Source organism: Oncorhynchus clarkii, chromosome 13 (assembly GCF_045791955.1).
Source record: "Oncorhynchus clarkii lewisi isolate Uvic-CL-2024 chromosome 13, UVic_Ocla_1.0, whole genome shotgun sequence".
Taxonomy (NCBI): Eukaryota; Metazoa; Chordata; class Actinopteri; order Salmoniformes; family Salmonidae; genus Oncorhynchus; species Oncorhynchus clarkii.
In genome coordinates, this window is record NC_092159.1 from 24,973,348 (window position 1) to 24,991,543 (window position 18,196).

General features: G+C 41.1%; 2 protein-coding genes across 2 annotated transcripts in view; one reads left to right on the plus strand and one right to left on the minus strand.

Annotated features, from left to right (window-relative positions):
* Window positions 1-593: 593 nt before the first annotated feature.
* On the minus strand, window positions 594-6,990 carry LOC139424685 (26S proteasome non-ATPase regulatory subunit 12-like). Its single transcript, XM_071176756.1, has 11 exons — window positions 6,756-6,990; window positions 6,024-6,083; window positions 5,760-5,888; window positions 5,304-5,411; window positions 5,023-5,127; window positions 4,115-4,264; window positions 3,575-3,709; window positions 3,213-3,325; window positions 2,582-2,756; window positions 2,258-2,335; window positions 594-1,212 (listed from the first exon to the last, which is right to left on the minus strand). The coding sequence occupies exons 1-11, from the start codon at window positions 6,879-6,881 to the stop codon at window positions 1,003-1,005; spliced, it is 1,389 nt and encodes a 462-aa protein (XP_071032857.1). The 5' UTR covers window positions 6,882-6,990; the 3' UTR covers window positions 594-1,002.
* Window positions 6,991-14,066: 7,076 nt separating this feature from the next.
* The window catches only part of LOC139424686 (cytoplasmic phosphatidylinositol transfer protein 1-like), a 90,619-nt gene continuing 86,489 nt past the window's right edge, over window positions 14,067-18,196 (plus strand). Inside the window, exon 1 of the mRNA XM_071176757.1 lies at window positions 14,067-14,896. Coding sequence (XP_071032858.1) covers window positions 14,849-14,896 — 48 coding nt within the window. The 5' untranslated portion in view covers window positions 14,067-14,848. The remainder of the gene's footprint in view (window positions 14,897-18,196) is intronic.

Consider the following 18,196-nt stretch of genomic DNA (forward strand, 5'->3'; position numbering starts at 1 on the left):
CCAGTTTCCAGGGTTCACCTAGCTGAGCACTGTAAATTATATAACAGTATTACATCAATAAAACACTCTGTGTTGTATTTTGTCCACCTCATTTCAGCTACTATCTGGACAATTTTCAGAGATACTTTGATGTATAGATGATTTGGATAATTAAAACAATAGAAAGATCATGTGTAATCGTACATAACTACATTTGAATTTTATTTCTACATAATATCCCATTGTCTTTGCTTTTATATAACTGCTATAGTTCTATTTTCATATGGATATAACTATACAGTAAGGTAGAAATGGTCAATATAATAAATAAGCTCACAAAAATAAGTTGATGTAGTGCCACCTGTAACATTTAGTCATCACTAGATAGCTAGAGGATCCAGAACCTTTCAAACCAACAACAAAAAGCTGCATCTGTCAGGTTTGCCTTTCACAGCATTTAAACAAGTATTCTTATCTTGATCTGACAACAGTTAAAACTCCATAATAATCACATTTTCTGTTACAATACTCAACAAAAATAATATCCATTATGCCATGTGAGAAGTGTTTACATTGCGAAGTAGATATAAAAATGTAAAAAAGACATCAAGAACTCACAGCAAATGTTTTAATACAGCAAGTTGCACGCAAATGCTTTAACACTAAATCCCTTAAAACAGTTACATGAAAAAGAGAGTTGGAACAGGAGAGAAAACATTTACAGTGTATGGCCCTCTGTGGTCTAGGTTCTAGAACAAAAGTACATGCTCAAATTGTGGTAGATAAAATTGGGAAACCACTCTAAACAGTGTAATTCGTATTACATCAGTGGGACGAGAGATCGTAACATATGGTAAGACTTGTTTATTGTAAATGCTTCAACTTTGCGTGTGGTATGTGGTGTTTGTTATTCCAAAAATGTGGGCAGTTGACATTGGAATAACAGTTCATTCATCAATGTAAATTCAGAAAAACTCAATAAAGTAAAGAAGAAAAAAAAGAAAACAATGCACTCGGTCCTCATCACTGCAGGTTGTGTATCATCTCCTCTTTGGCGATGAGATGTGTGGTTTTGTTGACCAGGGACATGAGGGAGTTCAGTTTGTGGGACCAGTCGTTGAGCAGGTCGTTGGGGTCCTTCGGCCTCTGGAAGTTGATGATCCCGGCTAGTCTGTCCACCTTGGCGTAGATGGTCTTGTTCACCACCAGGTTGGAGAGGAACTCCTCAGACTCCTGCAAGAGATATTAGAGATGTTAGAATCTGTGTCTTCAAAAGACCACCAATAACAAAAATCACACATTTCATTTAGGGTACTATAGTACTTCTATAGATAACTCAACAAAAAATGGTTTTCACACTCCAATATCAAGTTGAGAATATGGATTGAGCTCAACTGTCGACCACTCAGCGAAAATTAAGTTGCCATGAGGAGCGCCGCATATATTGCAATGAGCGAGATGGAAGACCTCGCTCTCACACAGTATCTGCGCATGGGTTCTCTTCACACCGTTACAGCGTGGTAGAATTGGGACCAAAACAGCCGAGAAGTTTAGCCTTGCACTTAAAATGCTTAGTTATTGCGGAAATTGACCTGCTATGCTGTTTACATTACGTCATATCTCTAAGTCTACCTTTGATTTGACCTTTAAGGTATGAAAATCTCTAGTATTTAGTATTTTGTTAAAGCAGCAGCTACTCTTCCTGGGGTCCAGACAAAAGAGAAAACATGACATAATACATAACATTAGTAGACAAGTACAGCACAGGGACTACTTATATTTAAAATGAGAATATACGCTTTCATACATTCCTTTGCTCTACTGTTACAATTGCTTTGTCTCAGCCGGTTCTGACTCCCTAATCTCACAGCACCTGTTGTTCTGTAAACACCAGAGGTAATCTCACAACATTAGGAACCATCCGCGTCCTTGGTTATTGCCTAAGCATTACGTTGGAAGGTGTACCCCGTACATACGACTAACAAAACTTGACAACACTGCGCATAACCATGCGATTCATAGATGCGATTGAATGCAAGTGCAACACACGAAAACAGTAAGGCAACAATCATGTGAAGTTTCACCGAAGTCGTTAGCTCCTGTTCAGATCCCCTGGCGTGAACAGAGACGCACCATACGGAGCTGCACCTAAATGTAAACCTTATTTTGGAGGGAAAACTATCCTTTAAGGCTGCATTCATTAGGGTTGAGGACCAGTAAGAATTCCACCCCCTGTCAAAAATGTAACAGATGTAAAGAGTAGATTGGTGATGCTTACGTCTATGGAGAGGTCCAGGAGGCCAGCCATCCTCTTCATTGTGATCCTCGTGTAATATTTGGCCATAATTCTTATATTCTAAAGAAGAGATTAAGAAAAAAACTAGAATAAGCAACGGTGCAACATAACATAGCTGGAATCAAAAATACCAATTACGTGAAAGTATTCTAGATGGGAAAGGGATCATTTTTCAGCAACCATGTTCCAACGAGACAGCATTGTGATCCCACCACAGACCCTTTGCTAAAACAAACTATCCCACTAAGGTAATTGTGATATTCTATCTATAGATATTCCATGAAAGCAGTTCCATAAATTACTCACGTGCTCCACCACTCTATTCTTGAGGTCCTTCCACCTCTTCTCACCCTCCTCTGAGCAGTTGAAAACGTCGGTGGCCGGGCTGTCGGGGGAGCCCTCCCTCAGCTCCTTCCCATAATCCTCCACCAGGGAGGCCCAACGCATCAGCTCCATGGTGGTGAACTGCTTCAGGAGGTCCCTGGAGGGAGAGGTAAGAGGGAAACCACGATGAGACGAACCACAGCAACGGCAAAAGCACCACCCCACAACGATATGTAGTTGAGGCACCAGAGTTTGGCCTAGGTTTCACCGTACCACAAAGATCAAGCATGTGCAGTTGGTAGCTTAGCTAGGTTTCACCACTGGGAATTGGCTAGGTTATATGGTACCTTCGCGAATATATAGTTAATTACTGTGTTACAGAGTTGGATGATGAGGAATATTGTGAAACAGTATTGAATGCTAAGATTATTACGAATTAAATCATCTCGAGGTTACATTCTTCTGATGAGGAATATTTGGGCATTGCTGATGAGAAATAATGTGTTATACCATTGAAGATTTTAAGGAATGAACCATCGAAGCTAGATTACATTCTTGGTATTTGAGGGGTGAAATTAAATCACCGGAATATAATGCGATTTAAATGTCTTACTTGTATTTGGGTATTTCTTCCAATTTCTTGTCTTCGTTGATTCTGTGCACCAGGTCGGACTGCTCGTTGTCGTAGGGAGCCAGTATCACGTACAGAACAACACTTTTCAGAGCCTGGAACAGGAAAGAACATTGGCGTTGTATCGTTATGCATTTTAAAAAAAGGTGCAATCTGTAACGTCTTAGTCCCCTGTGAAGCCAGACCCAATGTTAGTTCCATTTTCGCCAGTCAGTGTGCAGTACACTCACTAACACCCTCTCCAACTAAGTCCTGCTGTAAGAGCAATATTTTCTTTCAGAAACAACAAATGTACAGCTGAAGCCTAAAAAAAACAAAAACATTATTCTGAGACCAGTGTTTACCTGTTGCCATTTGGTGCTATCCTCTAGAATGCAGGGGGTATCGTAGATGGCACGGTAGTGTTTGCAGATGGACAAGTAGGATCCCTCGTGCTGGTCTACTTGGATCATCAGATTGTAATACTTCAGCTTAGACTCCTAAGGAAAAATAATGACGTAAATGGTTAAAAATATTGCAGCTTGGTTCTTAACTGCTATGTTTCTTCATCAGGAGCAGATTAGACCGCCAAAAACAGTCATTTTTTCCAAACAGCCGAAAAGAAAAATAAGACTTCAATATTTTGCAGGAAATAAATATTGTTTTCTGTCAAACTGTTACAAAATAGGAAAACGAAAGTGAACGTTTTGATTGGAATATTGAATGTTTAGGTAGTTCCTCCTCCACCCCAACAGACAAAACCACAAATGGCACACTATTCCCTACATAGCATACCCAGACCCCTATGGGCCCTGGTCAAAAGCAGTGCACTCTAGAGAACAGGGTGCCATTTGGGAGGGAGGCCATATCATAACACCCAGCCTGAATAAACTATTTTTTCTCACCTCAGTGCCGTCCTCTGTAAAGAACTTGGTGTTGATCTTCTTGCTGATGATCTGGGTGCGGATGTAGTCCTTGACGGCGATGCACAGCCTCATTTGCTCCAGGATGAACTCCACCTTCTCTTTCTTCTCCATGGAGCCGTATGTCTCCACCTGTAGGGTGAAAGAGTGCATGCTGTCAGAAGCAGAATGTTGTACTCTAGCCCTGGGTCATGTTCATTAGGGCACATCATAGCAAAACGTTTCTCATTCGGCAAGTTCAGTTAATACCACTCCCATTCCGTGCCTACTGAACACGGCCCAGCTGTGCAACATCACAGCCTGGACCGGGAGAAGAATGGTTTGTGAACAACTGTTGTAGTGGTCCTGGAGGGCACAACACTTCACAAGTTTTTATTTAGATTATTTATGGTGTCTCAGCCAACTTTCACTAAAATTATGAAAAAGGAAATTTCGCAGTTTAACTTATTTTTCATCATCTCCAGCACCACCCCAACATGTGAAAATGGAGAGTTTCTATGTTTTGTAGTAAAAAAGATGGAAGAAAAGTGTTTCCAATGACAATGCCTACTCATAATTGGTTAAAAATCACACGATGCACACCAATTATGTCATTGGAAACACTTTTCTTCCATCTTTTGTACTACCAAACAAAGAAACTCGCCATTTTCACACATGTTGATGTTGGGGTGGTGCTGGAGATGATGAATATGAAGTTGAATATATTTTTTACATTTCCTTTTATTTGATGTCAAGGGGATTTGACTGGCAGTTTGAGTTCTGCACTTGTGTCTGAAGATTCAGTCCAGTAAGTCAAATAGCTTCATGCAACATGGATGGTTGAAACCTCTTACCTCCAATCTATAAGAAATTGTGAAAACTGCCAAGGAATGCCAGTGAAAACCCCTTACCTGCAGCTCTTGGAGGATTGCTGCGGCCTCTTTGACCTCACCATGCTGCTCCTTGATGTTTGCCAATGTTTTGGTCAGCCTGGCCCGCTCAATCTCCACATAGATCTGAGTGAGGGAAACAAAGCCGTTAGCGCATTTGAATTGCATGGAGACATGACTTGGACCCACAAAAGTAAAATCATTGTTTTATGCCATCTGAATATGCATGATTGGTGGTATCATCAGTCATTTTAGGATGATCCAAGTAAGGATAATCAGAGAAAGTTCATGACACCACGCACCTTGCCAGCGGTCACTGTGCGTAGTGTGTCAATGAGTCTCAGCTTAACAGTCAGGTCGGTGACGGTATCTACATACTTGTAACATTCTTGCACCATCTTAGCAACAGCCTGAGAATAGAGAAACAAAGCAAAAGAGAAGGTTATATATCGAAAGAGCTAACATCAGGCAACACTTTACTTTGTCTTGGAACACATAAAAGGACACGAAGAAAACATTGTTTTGATGGCAAAGCACCGTAACCTACTGGTGCATACCTGAGGTGTATTCACGATAAACCAAATGTTGGCAAACAGAACAAAAACGAGGAGGGACCTACATTAAATTTGTTTGTTGCGTTGCAAGCAGTTTTCTGTTGCAAAACGTTTTGGCAACTGCTTGCACTAATTAATACACCCCTGCCTCAAATGTTTTACCTTCTCTTAGTATCCCTTCAAAGAAGGAGCCCCAACTCTCACCCCTTTGAGCTGACTCCTCCTTTTAGAGAGCAGCATGATGTTTTCATTTAGGGCGTCCATGTCCTTCGCTTCATAGCACATCTGCACAACGGCCACCAGGATTCTGGAGGTTGACACCATGTCAGAAGCCTGTGAAGATGGATAAAAAGAGAACAATGTTACTCAAAGATAACTATGCGATTAGTCAGAGGAGTATGATCATTTATATTGTTTAATATCAATGGAGTATGATGTTTAATTAGAAATGAATGAATTCACACTCACAGTCCTCGTTTGCTTCTCCAGCGACAAGAGGCTTTCAACGGCCTCCTGCAGCCGACCTTCCTAGAAAAGCAGAGCAGATCAAGCTTACAGTCAGGACAAATGACAGACAATTCTTATAAAGATCCATTTAAAATGACCACACATGATCAAATTATGAGATGGACAACCAAAAATACTAATGAAAACTGTATCATTCATAAAGTCATTGCTGATCAGTCTGATTCGGGAAAGCCAAAGATGTCAACAAATTTCAGTCAGCTTTGACACATGATTAAACTGAAAAACTTCACCAGCAAGCTATAACGTTTGTATATTTCTAACAAAAAGTAGCGGGGTCTTCGAAAAACAATAACTGTGGTACCTACGTTAGTAGTTGGTTGATAAATTAGTATACAATCCAACTGAAACGACCAAACCGGCTAGTAAGCGTAACATAACACCAAGAGCGAAGATACTGTACTAGTAGAGTCTGTAGGTAACGTTAGCTTGAGAAGTGACCTGACGAAAACAATTACCGTAGCTAACGTTACCTAGCTAACTAATCGAGATGTATTACATCTTACAAGTAAATCGACTCAATATTTGTGATACTTTGTTGCAATACAGTTGCAATGTTGCCTATTATTACAAACAGCACTTTATTTGCTAACAAGTTAGCTAGCTAGCCATTCTGCTAACATTCGTGATGCACCATGACTCAGCCAGCGCTGGCCTCATTCATACTCAACTTACTTTTGCCATTTCAGCACACTCCGGTAGACGTGTATCTACAGTTGAACTGTAGTCAATCTCCATCTTCACAAGCTTGCCATCTGATCTTTCTGATCGCTCCACCTCTGCAGACATGTTTTCCGACATCGTAAGCTGAATACTACGGCGAATTTACAAGTTAAATTTCTGCTAAGTGCTAACTGCTGCTAGCCCGCTGCTGTTGTGTCAAAACTACAGGAAGTGAAGGAAAACCGACCAATAACAAGGAACTGCAAAGGCCAACTAGGCTGCCAGAAGGACCCAGAGAAGGACCATAAAAAAAATCATTGTTATTTGTGTCAGGCGTTTTGACAGTCAATCCTTACTTATTCACACAGCGTCCCTCTCTCTCAACTTAATCTTTCCAGCTGTCCTCACTGATATTGTTTGATATTTTTTTCCATTAATAGGTTCTTGATGGGGGGAAACTGTGCTCAGGGTGAAACGTTATAATTTCCAGAATTATTTTCTAGGTTATTCTGGTAAAATTTTTTAAGCATGAAAATAGTGGGCCAATAACAAAAAGACCCCTGTCTCTGTGAAGGAGGCATTTTAAGTAAAGCAAATGTAAACATAAATATGTTACACGTGATCTAATTGACGATGATGATGATGATGTAGTCTCGAGGCCTTCCTTCCAAATCTCATCTCATTGACTCAACCATCAAAGTTTCAAGACGGTTGTGCACTCTTGGTAATATTTCTCTTGGTGCTATTTCAGACACAAACAGTCCTGTTTTAAAAAACATTGAAGGAGAGATAGTGAGGAATGTGTTTTATTTGCAAATGGCTTACACCCACGGTGGAATGAGAACATTTCCCTGAATGCCCAGGGTAAAACTCATATTCACTTTGATATTATTCTGTATAATGAAAAGCGCTTTACAAATGTCATGAATTATTATTATTGTTATTACAATTATTAAACCAACTGTATAGAGAAACCTGCCTCAGGAAGCCTATCATAGTAAAGTATGATTCTGAAAAGTCTACTAACACAATGCTGTGAATAATTCACACTAAATTCATATATTTATTAAGTTTCTTTCCTGAGCTTGACATGTGAACACCACTTATAGAAAGTATTTATACCCCTTGACTTATTCCACATTCTGTCGTGTTACAGCCTGAATTGAAAAATTGATTAAATATATTATTGTATTTTTACCCAATACCCCTTAATCACAAAGTGAAAACATGTACAAGCTTCCTTTTTTTCCCACTCGGTCATTTAGGTTAGTATTGTATAGTAACTACAATATTATTGATCCATCCTCAGTGATATCCTATCACAGCCATTAAACTCTGTGTTTTAAAGTCGCCATTGGCTCATGGTGAAATCCCTGAGCGGTTTCCTTCCTCTCCGGCAACTGAGTTAGGGAGGACATCTGTATCTTTGTAGTGACTGGGTGTATTGATACATCATCCAAAGTCTAATTAATAACTTCACCATGCTCAAAGGCTTATTCAATGTTTATTTGTTTTATTTGTACCCGTCTACCAATAGGTGCCCTTCTTTGCGAGGCATTGGAAAACCTCTCTGGTCTTTGTGGTTGAATCTGTGTTGAAAATTCACTGATCGACTGAGGGACCTTACAGACAATTGTATATGTGAGGTACAGAGATGAGGTAGTCATTCACAAATAATGTTAAACCCTATTATTGCACAACAAGTGAGTCCACGCAACTTATTATGTGAATTGCTCGGTCCACCATTGGGGTGCTAGGAGGGCGAAGAGACCAGAGGTGGCAGAATGGAGTGCTGGAGTTGAGGTGAAGGGTTTGAGAATAGCCTGAAAGTAGGGAGGGGCAGTTCCTCTTGGTGCTCCATAGGCTAGTAAAAGGGACTTGAAGTGGATGCAAGCTTCTACTGGAAACCAGTGGAGTGTGCGGATGAGCGGGGTGACATGGGAGAACTTGAGAAGGTTGAACACCAGGCGAGCTACGGTGTTCTGGATAAATTGCAGGGGTTTGATAGCAAAAGTGGGGAGTCCAGCCAACAGAGAGTTGCAGTAGTCCAGACGGGAGATGACAAGTGTATGGATTAGAACCTTGGACTTGAATGGTGAACAAAGAATTTAGCAGTATGTTGCTGTTTACACCTCGGCTGAAACCATGAAGGAAGGTGCAGGCCTAATCTCCATGTATTGACTCAAGTTAACCAGCAGATGTCACTAGGACATTACTGTTCATGATTTGGTTTCATTCACACAGATCATTGCTTTGAAAGATTTCCCTCAGAAATAAATACAACTCATGTAGGTCAGTGATTTTCCTGCTCCGGGGGGAGGCTGCACCTAAGCGCTGGCCTAGGATCATATTTCCCCAACACAGACTAAACCTTAACCTTAACAGCTTGAAAATTAAACATGGCCTGTATCAGCTCAGAGAGGAGACCAAATATGAAATAATGAAAATATTGGCCAAATAAAACAGTGCTGAAGAAGCATCCAAATATTTGCAGGATCCAAAAGCACTCATTCAAGTAATGTAGGGAAAATGTCAACAGTACCGATTAAGCCTCCATCGATAACAACCATGTCATCTTTATGATGGAGTTGTGTCTACAATAAACGCCTGAGAAGAGACTGCCTGAGAACTAATTTAATCACTTTTATAAGCATAGAAGTTTAAAGTGATATGGAGAACGAGAAATCAATTGTGAGTGTGACCATGCAAATCATAATGAGGGCATTTTAATTTGATCATCCTGAATCCACTTTTTGTTACCCTGCGCTGAAACGATTTGAGATCCGTTGACAGACTGAAGATGAAACCACGTCCAGCACTCTTATCGAACACACGGCTGAGAGCTTGAGTCCGACCCATGCCCATTGTCTACTTCTGAAAAGTGGGCCACAGGTATTGCGTAACATGACTTAATTTGAGGATGTGCTGTTCTGAGCTAGAGCTTTAGGAAGCCATACAGGGCTATTGTGTGCGTTGAGAAGGTCATATATCTAACATAGAGCCTAACACCCTTTCTAATCAAAAACAGACGTTATTCAAATGTTGGAGTTACATCATTATTGTAATGTTGGTCAAACTACAAACTAGATCACATGAAAAGCTATTGTCTGTGTCCCAAATGGCATCCTGTCCCCTGTATAGCGCACTACTTTTGACCCGGGCCCATTGGGCTCTTGTCAAAAGTTGTGCAGTATGTAGGGAATGGGGTGCCATTTGGGACAGATACATTGTTATTTTCCATTGAATCAAATTGGCACAAAGTCCTATAGACATTGGAACTTAGAATAAAATCCTAAAAGATTAAACCATATAAGCAAGTCATGTTTCCTGAAACATGTAACTGGTTCATTTATTCCACTTCTTATTGCTTGATCAGTTTGCCCACACTTTTTTTATTTATCCTTTATTTATTTAACCTTTATTTAATGAGGCAAGTCAGTTAAGAACCAATTCTTATTTACAATGACAGCCTACCAAAAGGAAAAAGGCCTCCTGTGGGGAAGGATGCTGGGATTAAAAATAAAAATAAATTAAATAAAAATATAGGACAAAAAACTAATCAAGACAAGAGAGACAACACTACATAAAAAGAGACCTAAGACAACAACATAGTAAGGCAGCGACACATGACAACACAGCATGGCAGCAACACAACATGACAACAACATGGTAGCAACACAACATGGCAGCAGCACAACATGGTAGCAGCACAAAACATGGTACAAACATTATTGGGCACAGACAACAGCACAAAGGGCAAGAAGGTAGAGACACCAATACAACGCGCAAAGCATCCACAACTGTCAGTAAGAGTGTCCATGCTTGAGTCTTTTAATGAAGAGATTGAGATAAAACTGTTCAGTTTGAGTGTTTGTTGCAGCTCGTTCCAGTCGCTAGCTGCAGCGAACTGAAAAGACGAGCTAAAGTCCATATTAAATGCTTTTTGCCGTGCTTGAAATTTCTCCGCTTTCCAGCTTCGGCTATAACTGGAGGGATTATAACGCTGGTCTGACGTAAAAACTGATAGTCCTACGGTTGTGGATGGTGTTCATTGCAAAGAAAAATAGAACCCAATTCCCTTTTCTGGTTTTGGGACATAAACTCTTATTCTGTGTGAGTTGAAGTGGGTAAAGCTCAAATGTGTAACAACTGTCTATTTCTACCCCCTTAATCACTGAGCCATCTCACTCTCTGGCAGAGAAGGTTATTTCAGGTAGTGGAGTATATGTGTTGAATTTGAATATGGATGGCTGCTAGCCATCACAGGGAATGTACTCTATAGAAGTGGATGATAGAAGCTCGTGTGTTTTCGTGTATGTTAAGTTAGTTGATGAACGGTGATGTTCCCAGAACAGTGGCGGAGAAAGCATCTGTGCCTATCAAAAAGTCAATTAGCGAAGTTCATGGTAACGTTGATGAAATTCTCGAGTGTCCCTTTTGAGAGGTCATCTACCTTCCCGCTTTAGTGGCACACACGCGCTCGCACACACAATCACTCACTCCGTCAGTGTTGTGGGTAGGGCTGTGTGATCAAACATCCTCCACGTGTGTTAGCTTGTCTTCTGATGAATCATCATTCACAGTCATTTATGAACGGGATTTACAGTTCACACATTCAGTAAGTATGTGGCCTATGTGGGAATCAAACCTCAACTTCAGTTGCTAGCACTATGGCCCAACCTTCAGAGCCAACGGAACCAATACATTCCCGCTACGGTATTCCCTAATGAACATGACCCTGGCTTAATTTGAACTAACGTCCCCTGAAATTAGCAGGGGGATTTCAGCTAGCGCCCATACGGTGTGTCAAACGCTGCTCTCCGTGCCCCATCTGCCGTCTACGTTGATTTAATCAGCCACTCCTTTATCTGCCGTCTGAATTGGGATTTAGCCTCCCTCTCGGCAAGCTGCTGCTTTTGCCTGATTGCTGTCTTGTTCCAGCCTGGCGTAGAATACTAGTCCCCTGGGGGCGTTGCCGGGGCCCATAGGGCTCTTGTCAAAATTGTGCAGAATGTAGGGAATGGGGTGCCATTTGGGACAGATCCATTGTGCCAATTTGATTCAATGGAAAATAACAAAGTCCTATAGACATTGGAACTTGGAATAAAATCCTAAAAGATTAAACCATATAAGCAAGTCATGTTTCCTGAAACATGTAACTGATTCATTTATTCCACTTCTTATTGCTTGATCAGTTTGCCCACAATTTTATTTAACCTTTATTTATTTAACCTTTATTTAATGAGGCAAGTCAGTTAAGAACCAATTCTTATTTACAAAGACAGCCTACCAAAAGGCAAAAGGCCTCATGTGGGGAAGGATGCTGGGATTAAAAATAAATCAAATAAAAATATGGGACAAAAAACACTACATAAAGAGAGACCTAAGACAACAACATAGTAAGGCAGCGACACATGACAACACAGCAACACAACATGACAACAACATGGTAGCAACACAACATGGCAGCAGCACAACATGGTAGCAGCACAAAACATGGTATAAACATTATTGGGCACAGACAACAGCACAAAGGGCAAGAAGGTAGAGACACCAATACATCACACAAAGCAGCCACAACTGTCAGTAAGAGTGTCCATGCTTGAGTCTTTGAATGAAGAGATTGAGATAAAACTGTTCAGTTTGAGTGTTTGTCGCAGCTCGTTCCAGTCGCTAGCTGCAGCGAACTGAAAAAACGAGTGACCCAGGGATGTGTGTGCTTTGGGGATCTTTAACAGAATGTGACTGGCAGAACGGGTGTTGTATGTGGAGGATGAGGGCTGCAGTAGATATCTCAGATAGGGAGTGAGGCCTAAGAGGGATTTATAAATAAGCATCAACCAGTGAGTCTTGCGACTGGTCTACAGAGATGAACAGTTTACAGAAGAGTGCAGTGATGTGTCCTATAAGGAGCATTGGGGGCAAATCTGATGTTCGAATGGTAAAGAGCATCTAGTCACTCGAGAGCACCCTTACCTGCCGATCTATAAATTACGTCTCCGTAATCTAGCATGGGTAGGATGGTCATCTGAATCAGGGTTAGTTTGGCAGCTCGGGTGAGAAAAGGAACGATTACGATAGAGGAAACCAAGTCTAGATGTAACTTTAGCCTGCAGCTTTGATATGTGCTGAGAGAAGAACAGTGTACCGCCTAGCCATACTCTCAAGTACTTGTATGAGGTGACTACCTCAAGCTCTAACCCCTCAGAGGTAGTAATCACATCTGTGGGGAGAGGGGCATTCTTCTTACTAAACCACATGACCTTTGTTTTGGAGGTGTTCAGAACAAGGTTAAGGGCAGAGAAAGTTTGTTGGATACCAAGAAAGCTTTGTTGTAGAGCGTTTAACACAAAATCCGGGGAAGGGCCAGGTGAGTATAAGACTGTATCATCTGCATATAAATGGATGAGAGAGCTTGGGGCCTACTGCCTGTCAGTAGGGTACACCCTTGGTAGTGGCTGAGACATACACTGCACTCTTTGAGAGAGGTAGTTAGCAAACCATGCCAAAGACCCCTCAGAGACACCAATACTTCTTAGCCGGCCCACAAGAATGGAATGGTTTACCGTATCAAAAGCTTTGACCGAGTCAATAAATACAAATAGCAGCACAACATTGCTTAGAATCAAGGGCATTGGTGACATCATTGAGGACCTTTAAGGTTGCAGTGACACATCCATAACCTGAGCGGAAACCAGATTGCACACCAGAGAGAACATTATAGACAAAAAAGAGAATAACCTGTAGGCTAAGTAAACGATTTGTGTCGGTTATTATTATTTATTTAATTCCAATTAGACCTTGGTTTTTAAGAAATGCATTAGATCTGTATGTTGTTGTAGGCCTACAATCTCTATCATCAGGCCTGCTATGGCCAAGTCGGGGCAAAGACCTATGAACAAGCAGTCACTCGTCACTTTAAACAATGTCAATTTAAATAATGCAACTTTGATCATGTTTACATATCTTACATTTCTCATATAATATACTGTATTTTATACCATCTATTGCGCCTTGCCTATGCCGCTCCGCCATCGCTCATTCATTATTATTTTTTTTACATGTACATATTCTCATTCACCCCTTCTAGATTTGTGCGTATTAGGTAGTTGTTGGGTTACTGTTAGATTACTTGTTAGATATTACTGCACTGTCGGGAACCAGAAGCACAAGCATTTCGCTACACTCGCATTAACATCTGCTAACCGTGTGTATCTGACAAATAACATTTGATTGGATGGATGATGGACACAGAGTCATCAAAACCCGTTATTTAGGCCAAGGTCAAATAACACAGGCTACTCAGCAGGCTGCATAGTCGACTCGTGTAGCCCAATCTTTTACCGTGGTTCCAAACACTTTCTAGGGGAGAGGATTGTTCACATTTGAATAGAACCAGTGACAATGAAAGGGAGCATGAACTCTGATGCGCTTACTTTCACGCATCTTGTTTCCTGCCCGCATGTTTCCGTGGCAGCGGCAAAATAGCTCGTCGTCGCACGGAGTGAGAAAGGACAGCCAAAGGAAGAGCTCGTCCCATTTTTTTCACATTCAAAGAGAGGACACCGCAACATAAAGCCAAGCCTTTGTAAAGAAGACTCGTATGTGCAGGAACTCAGAAGCGTGAGGGACAGCACATTTTAGCGAATTAGCCTCTGCAAGGACGGACCTGACCCTCGCTTTTTTTTTTTTTAGATAAACCTTGTATCTATTTATTTTTGGTTTGAGAAAACTGCAGTTAAAGCAACTTGGCCGTTTTGTTACCGCCCACGTTTTGAAAGCAACATCTGTTTGGCCGATTTTCAATCGATTCTCATGTATTTCGCAGAGGGCATATCCTAGTTAGGTACGTTTTTTAACTGCTTTTCTTTACCCACGTCCTGTCCGGAATATAAAAAAGGCTCGTTTTTGAACGCTGCTTGTGAGAAATTCCCCAGTGAAAATTCCATTCGTTCCGATGAGACAAGACAACTCACAGTGATCATCTGTTTTCAAGGCGATCCACATGCATTGCCAAACTCTGCGTTTTTATTAGCTAAAGCTTTGGCGGTCATAACTTGTTAGACGGGCTACATTGTAGAACAAGAAGAGCTATATCAAATAAGATGTTGCTCAAGGAGTACAGGATATGCATGCCGCTGACTGTCGAGGAGGTAAGTGTATACATTTTTTTTTTGTAAAATTGTAGCATTTCCATTGTTTGATTGTTTAAATTTGTCAAACAATATTCAAGTTGACTTTCAGCTAACTTTCTCGTGCGAGAAGAGGAACAGATAGGAAGGGCGGGGTGGAAGTAACATTTTAGATGATATATGTTTTGTCTTACAGTAAACCAGCCTAACCTATCCCACCCATAGCCTCAATTGTCAGTCTAATTGAAAGTAAATGCCATGTTCATGTGTCATAGGTGCCGTGTGGGATGAACACACACACCATATCTGCTTATTAGACTACATTTAAGAAAAACGATAGACCGGAAGTAAATTCAACACTTATAATCTGCGATGAACATATAAACACCCACTTGTGTTTTCAGCATGCTAGAGGCAATTGACTCGAACTTTATATTAAATAGTATTTGAGTCTAGAGGTCACTGGGCTACTGTTACTTATCAATGGCTTTGAGACTATACCACAGGATGGGGCTGTTGTAACTACCGTTTAGTGTATAGCCTATTAGTGTATGGTGAATTCAAATCAGTTAATCAATAATGATGACACAGTAATATTGCACCATAATCGTATAGGCCACTGTTATGAACATTCTTAATAATATGTTGTCTATTTAGTAGGCCTAATGCTGTTTTAGGTTGCTCTAGCATAATTCTGCTCCTGCTTGAGCACAGTTGGGTCCACAACGCTCATCTTTATTCATAGGAATGAGCAGCACCTCCCCTAAGAATCTGCTTAGTTACACTTAATTCTCAGCCAGTCATCTGTGCATGCTTGTAGTTCTCTGTGAAAAGGGGGATTCGTTCTTCTCTGATCAGTCAATGTGTCAGTTTGTCCTCCATCTCACACCGTTGCCTAGATAATATAGTTCTAGTCCTGCATAGCTGTCATGCCCGTGACGTCTTCAATGTAAATGATGGTAATAACACCTTATGGTGTTGTCACTCATGTTGATTGCATTACTGCATTCCTCCTGCCTTCCCCCTTGCGACATTGTCCATTAGAAATGCATGAGTGTTGCTCGGTTTTCTTAGAACACTGCTCTGGTCTTCTCAGAATTTCAACCTAATGGAACACGGGACATAAAAACATGTACTTTCCATAACCTCCCTCAACATTTAATAACGAGTGTCAGCCAAAACGCTTTATTTGGTATCAGCAGTTTCGTAACAGAGGCACCGGTTCATTGACTGAGGGCTCAGTTTCTCTGTTTGGCATGAAGCAACACTTTTTGTCTTCCAGCGTGGGTTCAACTCCGCACCCAGTCAGTCATTTTGACCGAGAGTATGGTCAAAGTGAAGACAAGTGACAGAACTGTTTTTTTTCATTGTGAGTCTTCGAAGTGATTAAAAAGATGCCTTTGTGTGTTGTCTCTTCAAATGATCTATTTCTCACATCAGACACTAATAGCTTACTGACTAACATGCAAAATAGCGTCACTGAAGGCACTCAAGGAATGAAGGAGTACCACCTATTCCTAATAGGCCGCTAGGACACGGAGCAGCACAACTGTAAGATGTAAGGAAGTCACACGTTTTTTTTACAATTGCTTCTGAACTTTGTGTGTGGCTCAATTAAACGTTGAGCCTCTGGTGAACTATGGTATGTAAGGGCAGAGACAATATAAAGTGCTATCTTTGTCTCTTTAAGGTTTCTTATCACAGAGTCAACACATGTGAAGGAGTCATTGGAAGGGCACATAATGTTGTCAACAACGTGTGTTGACACCCATTGTCACTAGCGTTCAGTTCTCACATTGACTTGTCGTCGGGAAGATTGCTTTCTTTCCTTCTCTCATTCAAACAAATTGCGCTTATCATGACTACGCATTGAGTTGGGAGTCGTCCATCTCTCTGATAACATGAATGGCTGCTTCCTGACCGGGGGAGGAAGTGTCCTCAGGCCAGATATCTTCTCTGGCCAAGTCTGTTTTGTCTGAAAACCCCAGGGCCACTGGCTTAATGAAGTGTGTGTGGTAATGGGGACATGCGAGGTCACCCCTCTCTTTGCATTGTCTCTTTCTGGGAAGTGATTGGCCTGGCTCTGGCCTCAGCGTAGTGCAGATGGTAACTCTGGAAATGTGGCAAATTATTACTGTGGAATTTTACAAACTTGTTTTTACAGCATGTTTCTATTCACGAAAGCATGTACGTTCATGTGTTACTACTGCGGGTTGGATAACGTATAAGAAAAGTTCTGTGAACCCCAACTCCTATCTTATCCCCCGCTGTACATCTTCACTTGACGAAGTCACCTTGTTCAACCCACACCAATCAGACCTTGTCATCCTTAGGCACAGATCTTGGATCAGCTTACCCCACCCCAAATCCCAATCTTAACCATTAGGGAGGAAATGCTAAATTGACATTGGCTCATATTCTAGGCTGTTAACGTCATGCTTTGCCATTTCCCATAGTAATTTATCAGCCACCACGCCTGTATATTTCAGTCAGAGGATGGAACAGTGATTCATTTCAGAGGACACAGACAGACTAATGAACTCTCTCTCAAGATATCACTCCTCCCATCTAGGTCTTACAGATTTAAAAGGGTGATTCATCATTCTTACCTAGGGCAACATGCCTCATTTCCCACCATTACTCAATACTTACTAATGTTGCAGATATGTGATACTAATGCGTGTATGACCTTAGGCATTATGGAAAATTCACAATAAGGTGTCGCCAAGGTTTCTCCAACCCAGTAATGGTAACTTGAATCATCAGGAAATAAGAAGAACTGACCCCAGAGCAGTGTCTAGGGCCAACTACCGCCTACACCAGAAACGTGTTTTCTATGCATCCCAAATGGTATTGGGAATAGGATGTAATTTGCGACTCATCCACAGTGAACCGTTCGAACACACCGTACGACCTCATAGCAGCAGCCTGTTCACTTTCCCTTTGTGAAGGTTTTAAAATAACTGCGATGCGGGTTTTCTCTATCCCTTTTGGAGAAACAAAATCCAAATTAAATGCGTTTTGCCGTGCTAGAAATGTCTCCGCTTTCCAGCTTCGGCTATAACTGGAGGGATTATAACGCTGGTCTGACGTAAAAGCTGATAGTCCTACGGTTGTGGATGGTGTTCATTGCAAAGAAAAATAGAATCCAATTCCCTTTTCTGGTTTTGGGACATAAACTCTTATTCTGTGTGAGTTGAAGTGGGTGAAGCTCAAATGTGTAACAACTGTTTATTTCTACCCCCTTATTCACTGAGCCATCTCACTCTCTGGCAGAGAAGGTTATTTCAGGTAGTGGAGTATATGTGTTGAATTTGAATA

Coding starts and splice junctions, on each gene's coding strand:
- LOC139424685 (XM_071176756.1), bottom strand. CDS start 6,881: ATGTCGGAAAACATGTCTGCAGAGGTGGAGCGATCAGAAAGATCAGAT. Junction 6,084..6,755: donor AGTGTGCTGAAATGGCAAAA/GTAAGTTGAGTA, acceptor CTGCTTTTCTAG/GAAGGTCGGCTGCAGGAGGC. Junction 2,757..3,212: donor GAAGAAATACCCAAATACAA/GTAAGACATTTA, acceptor CTCTCCCTCCAG/GGACCTCCTGAAGCAGTTCA.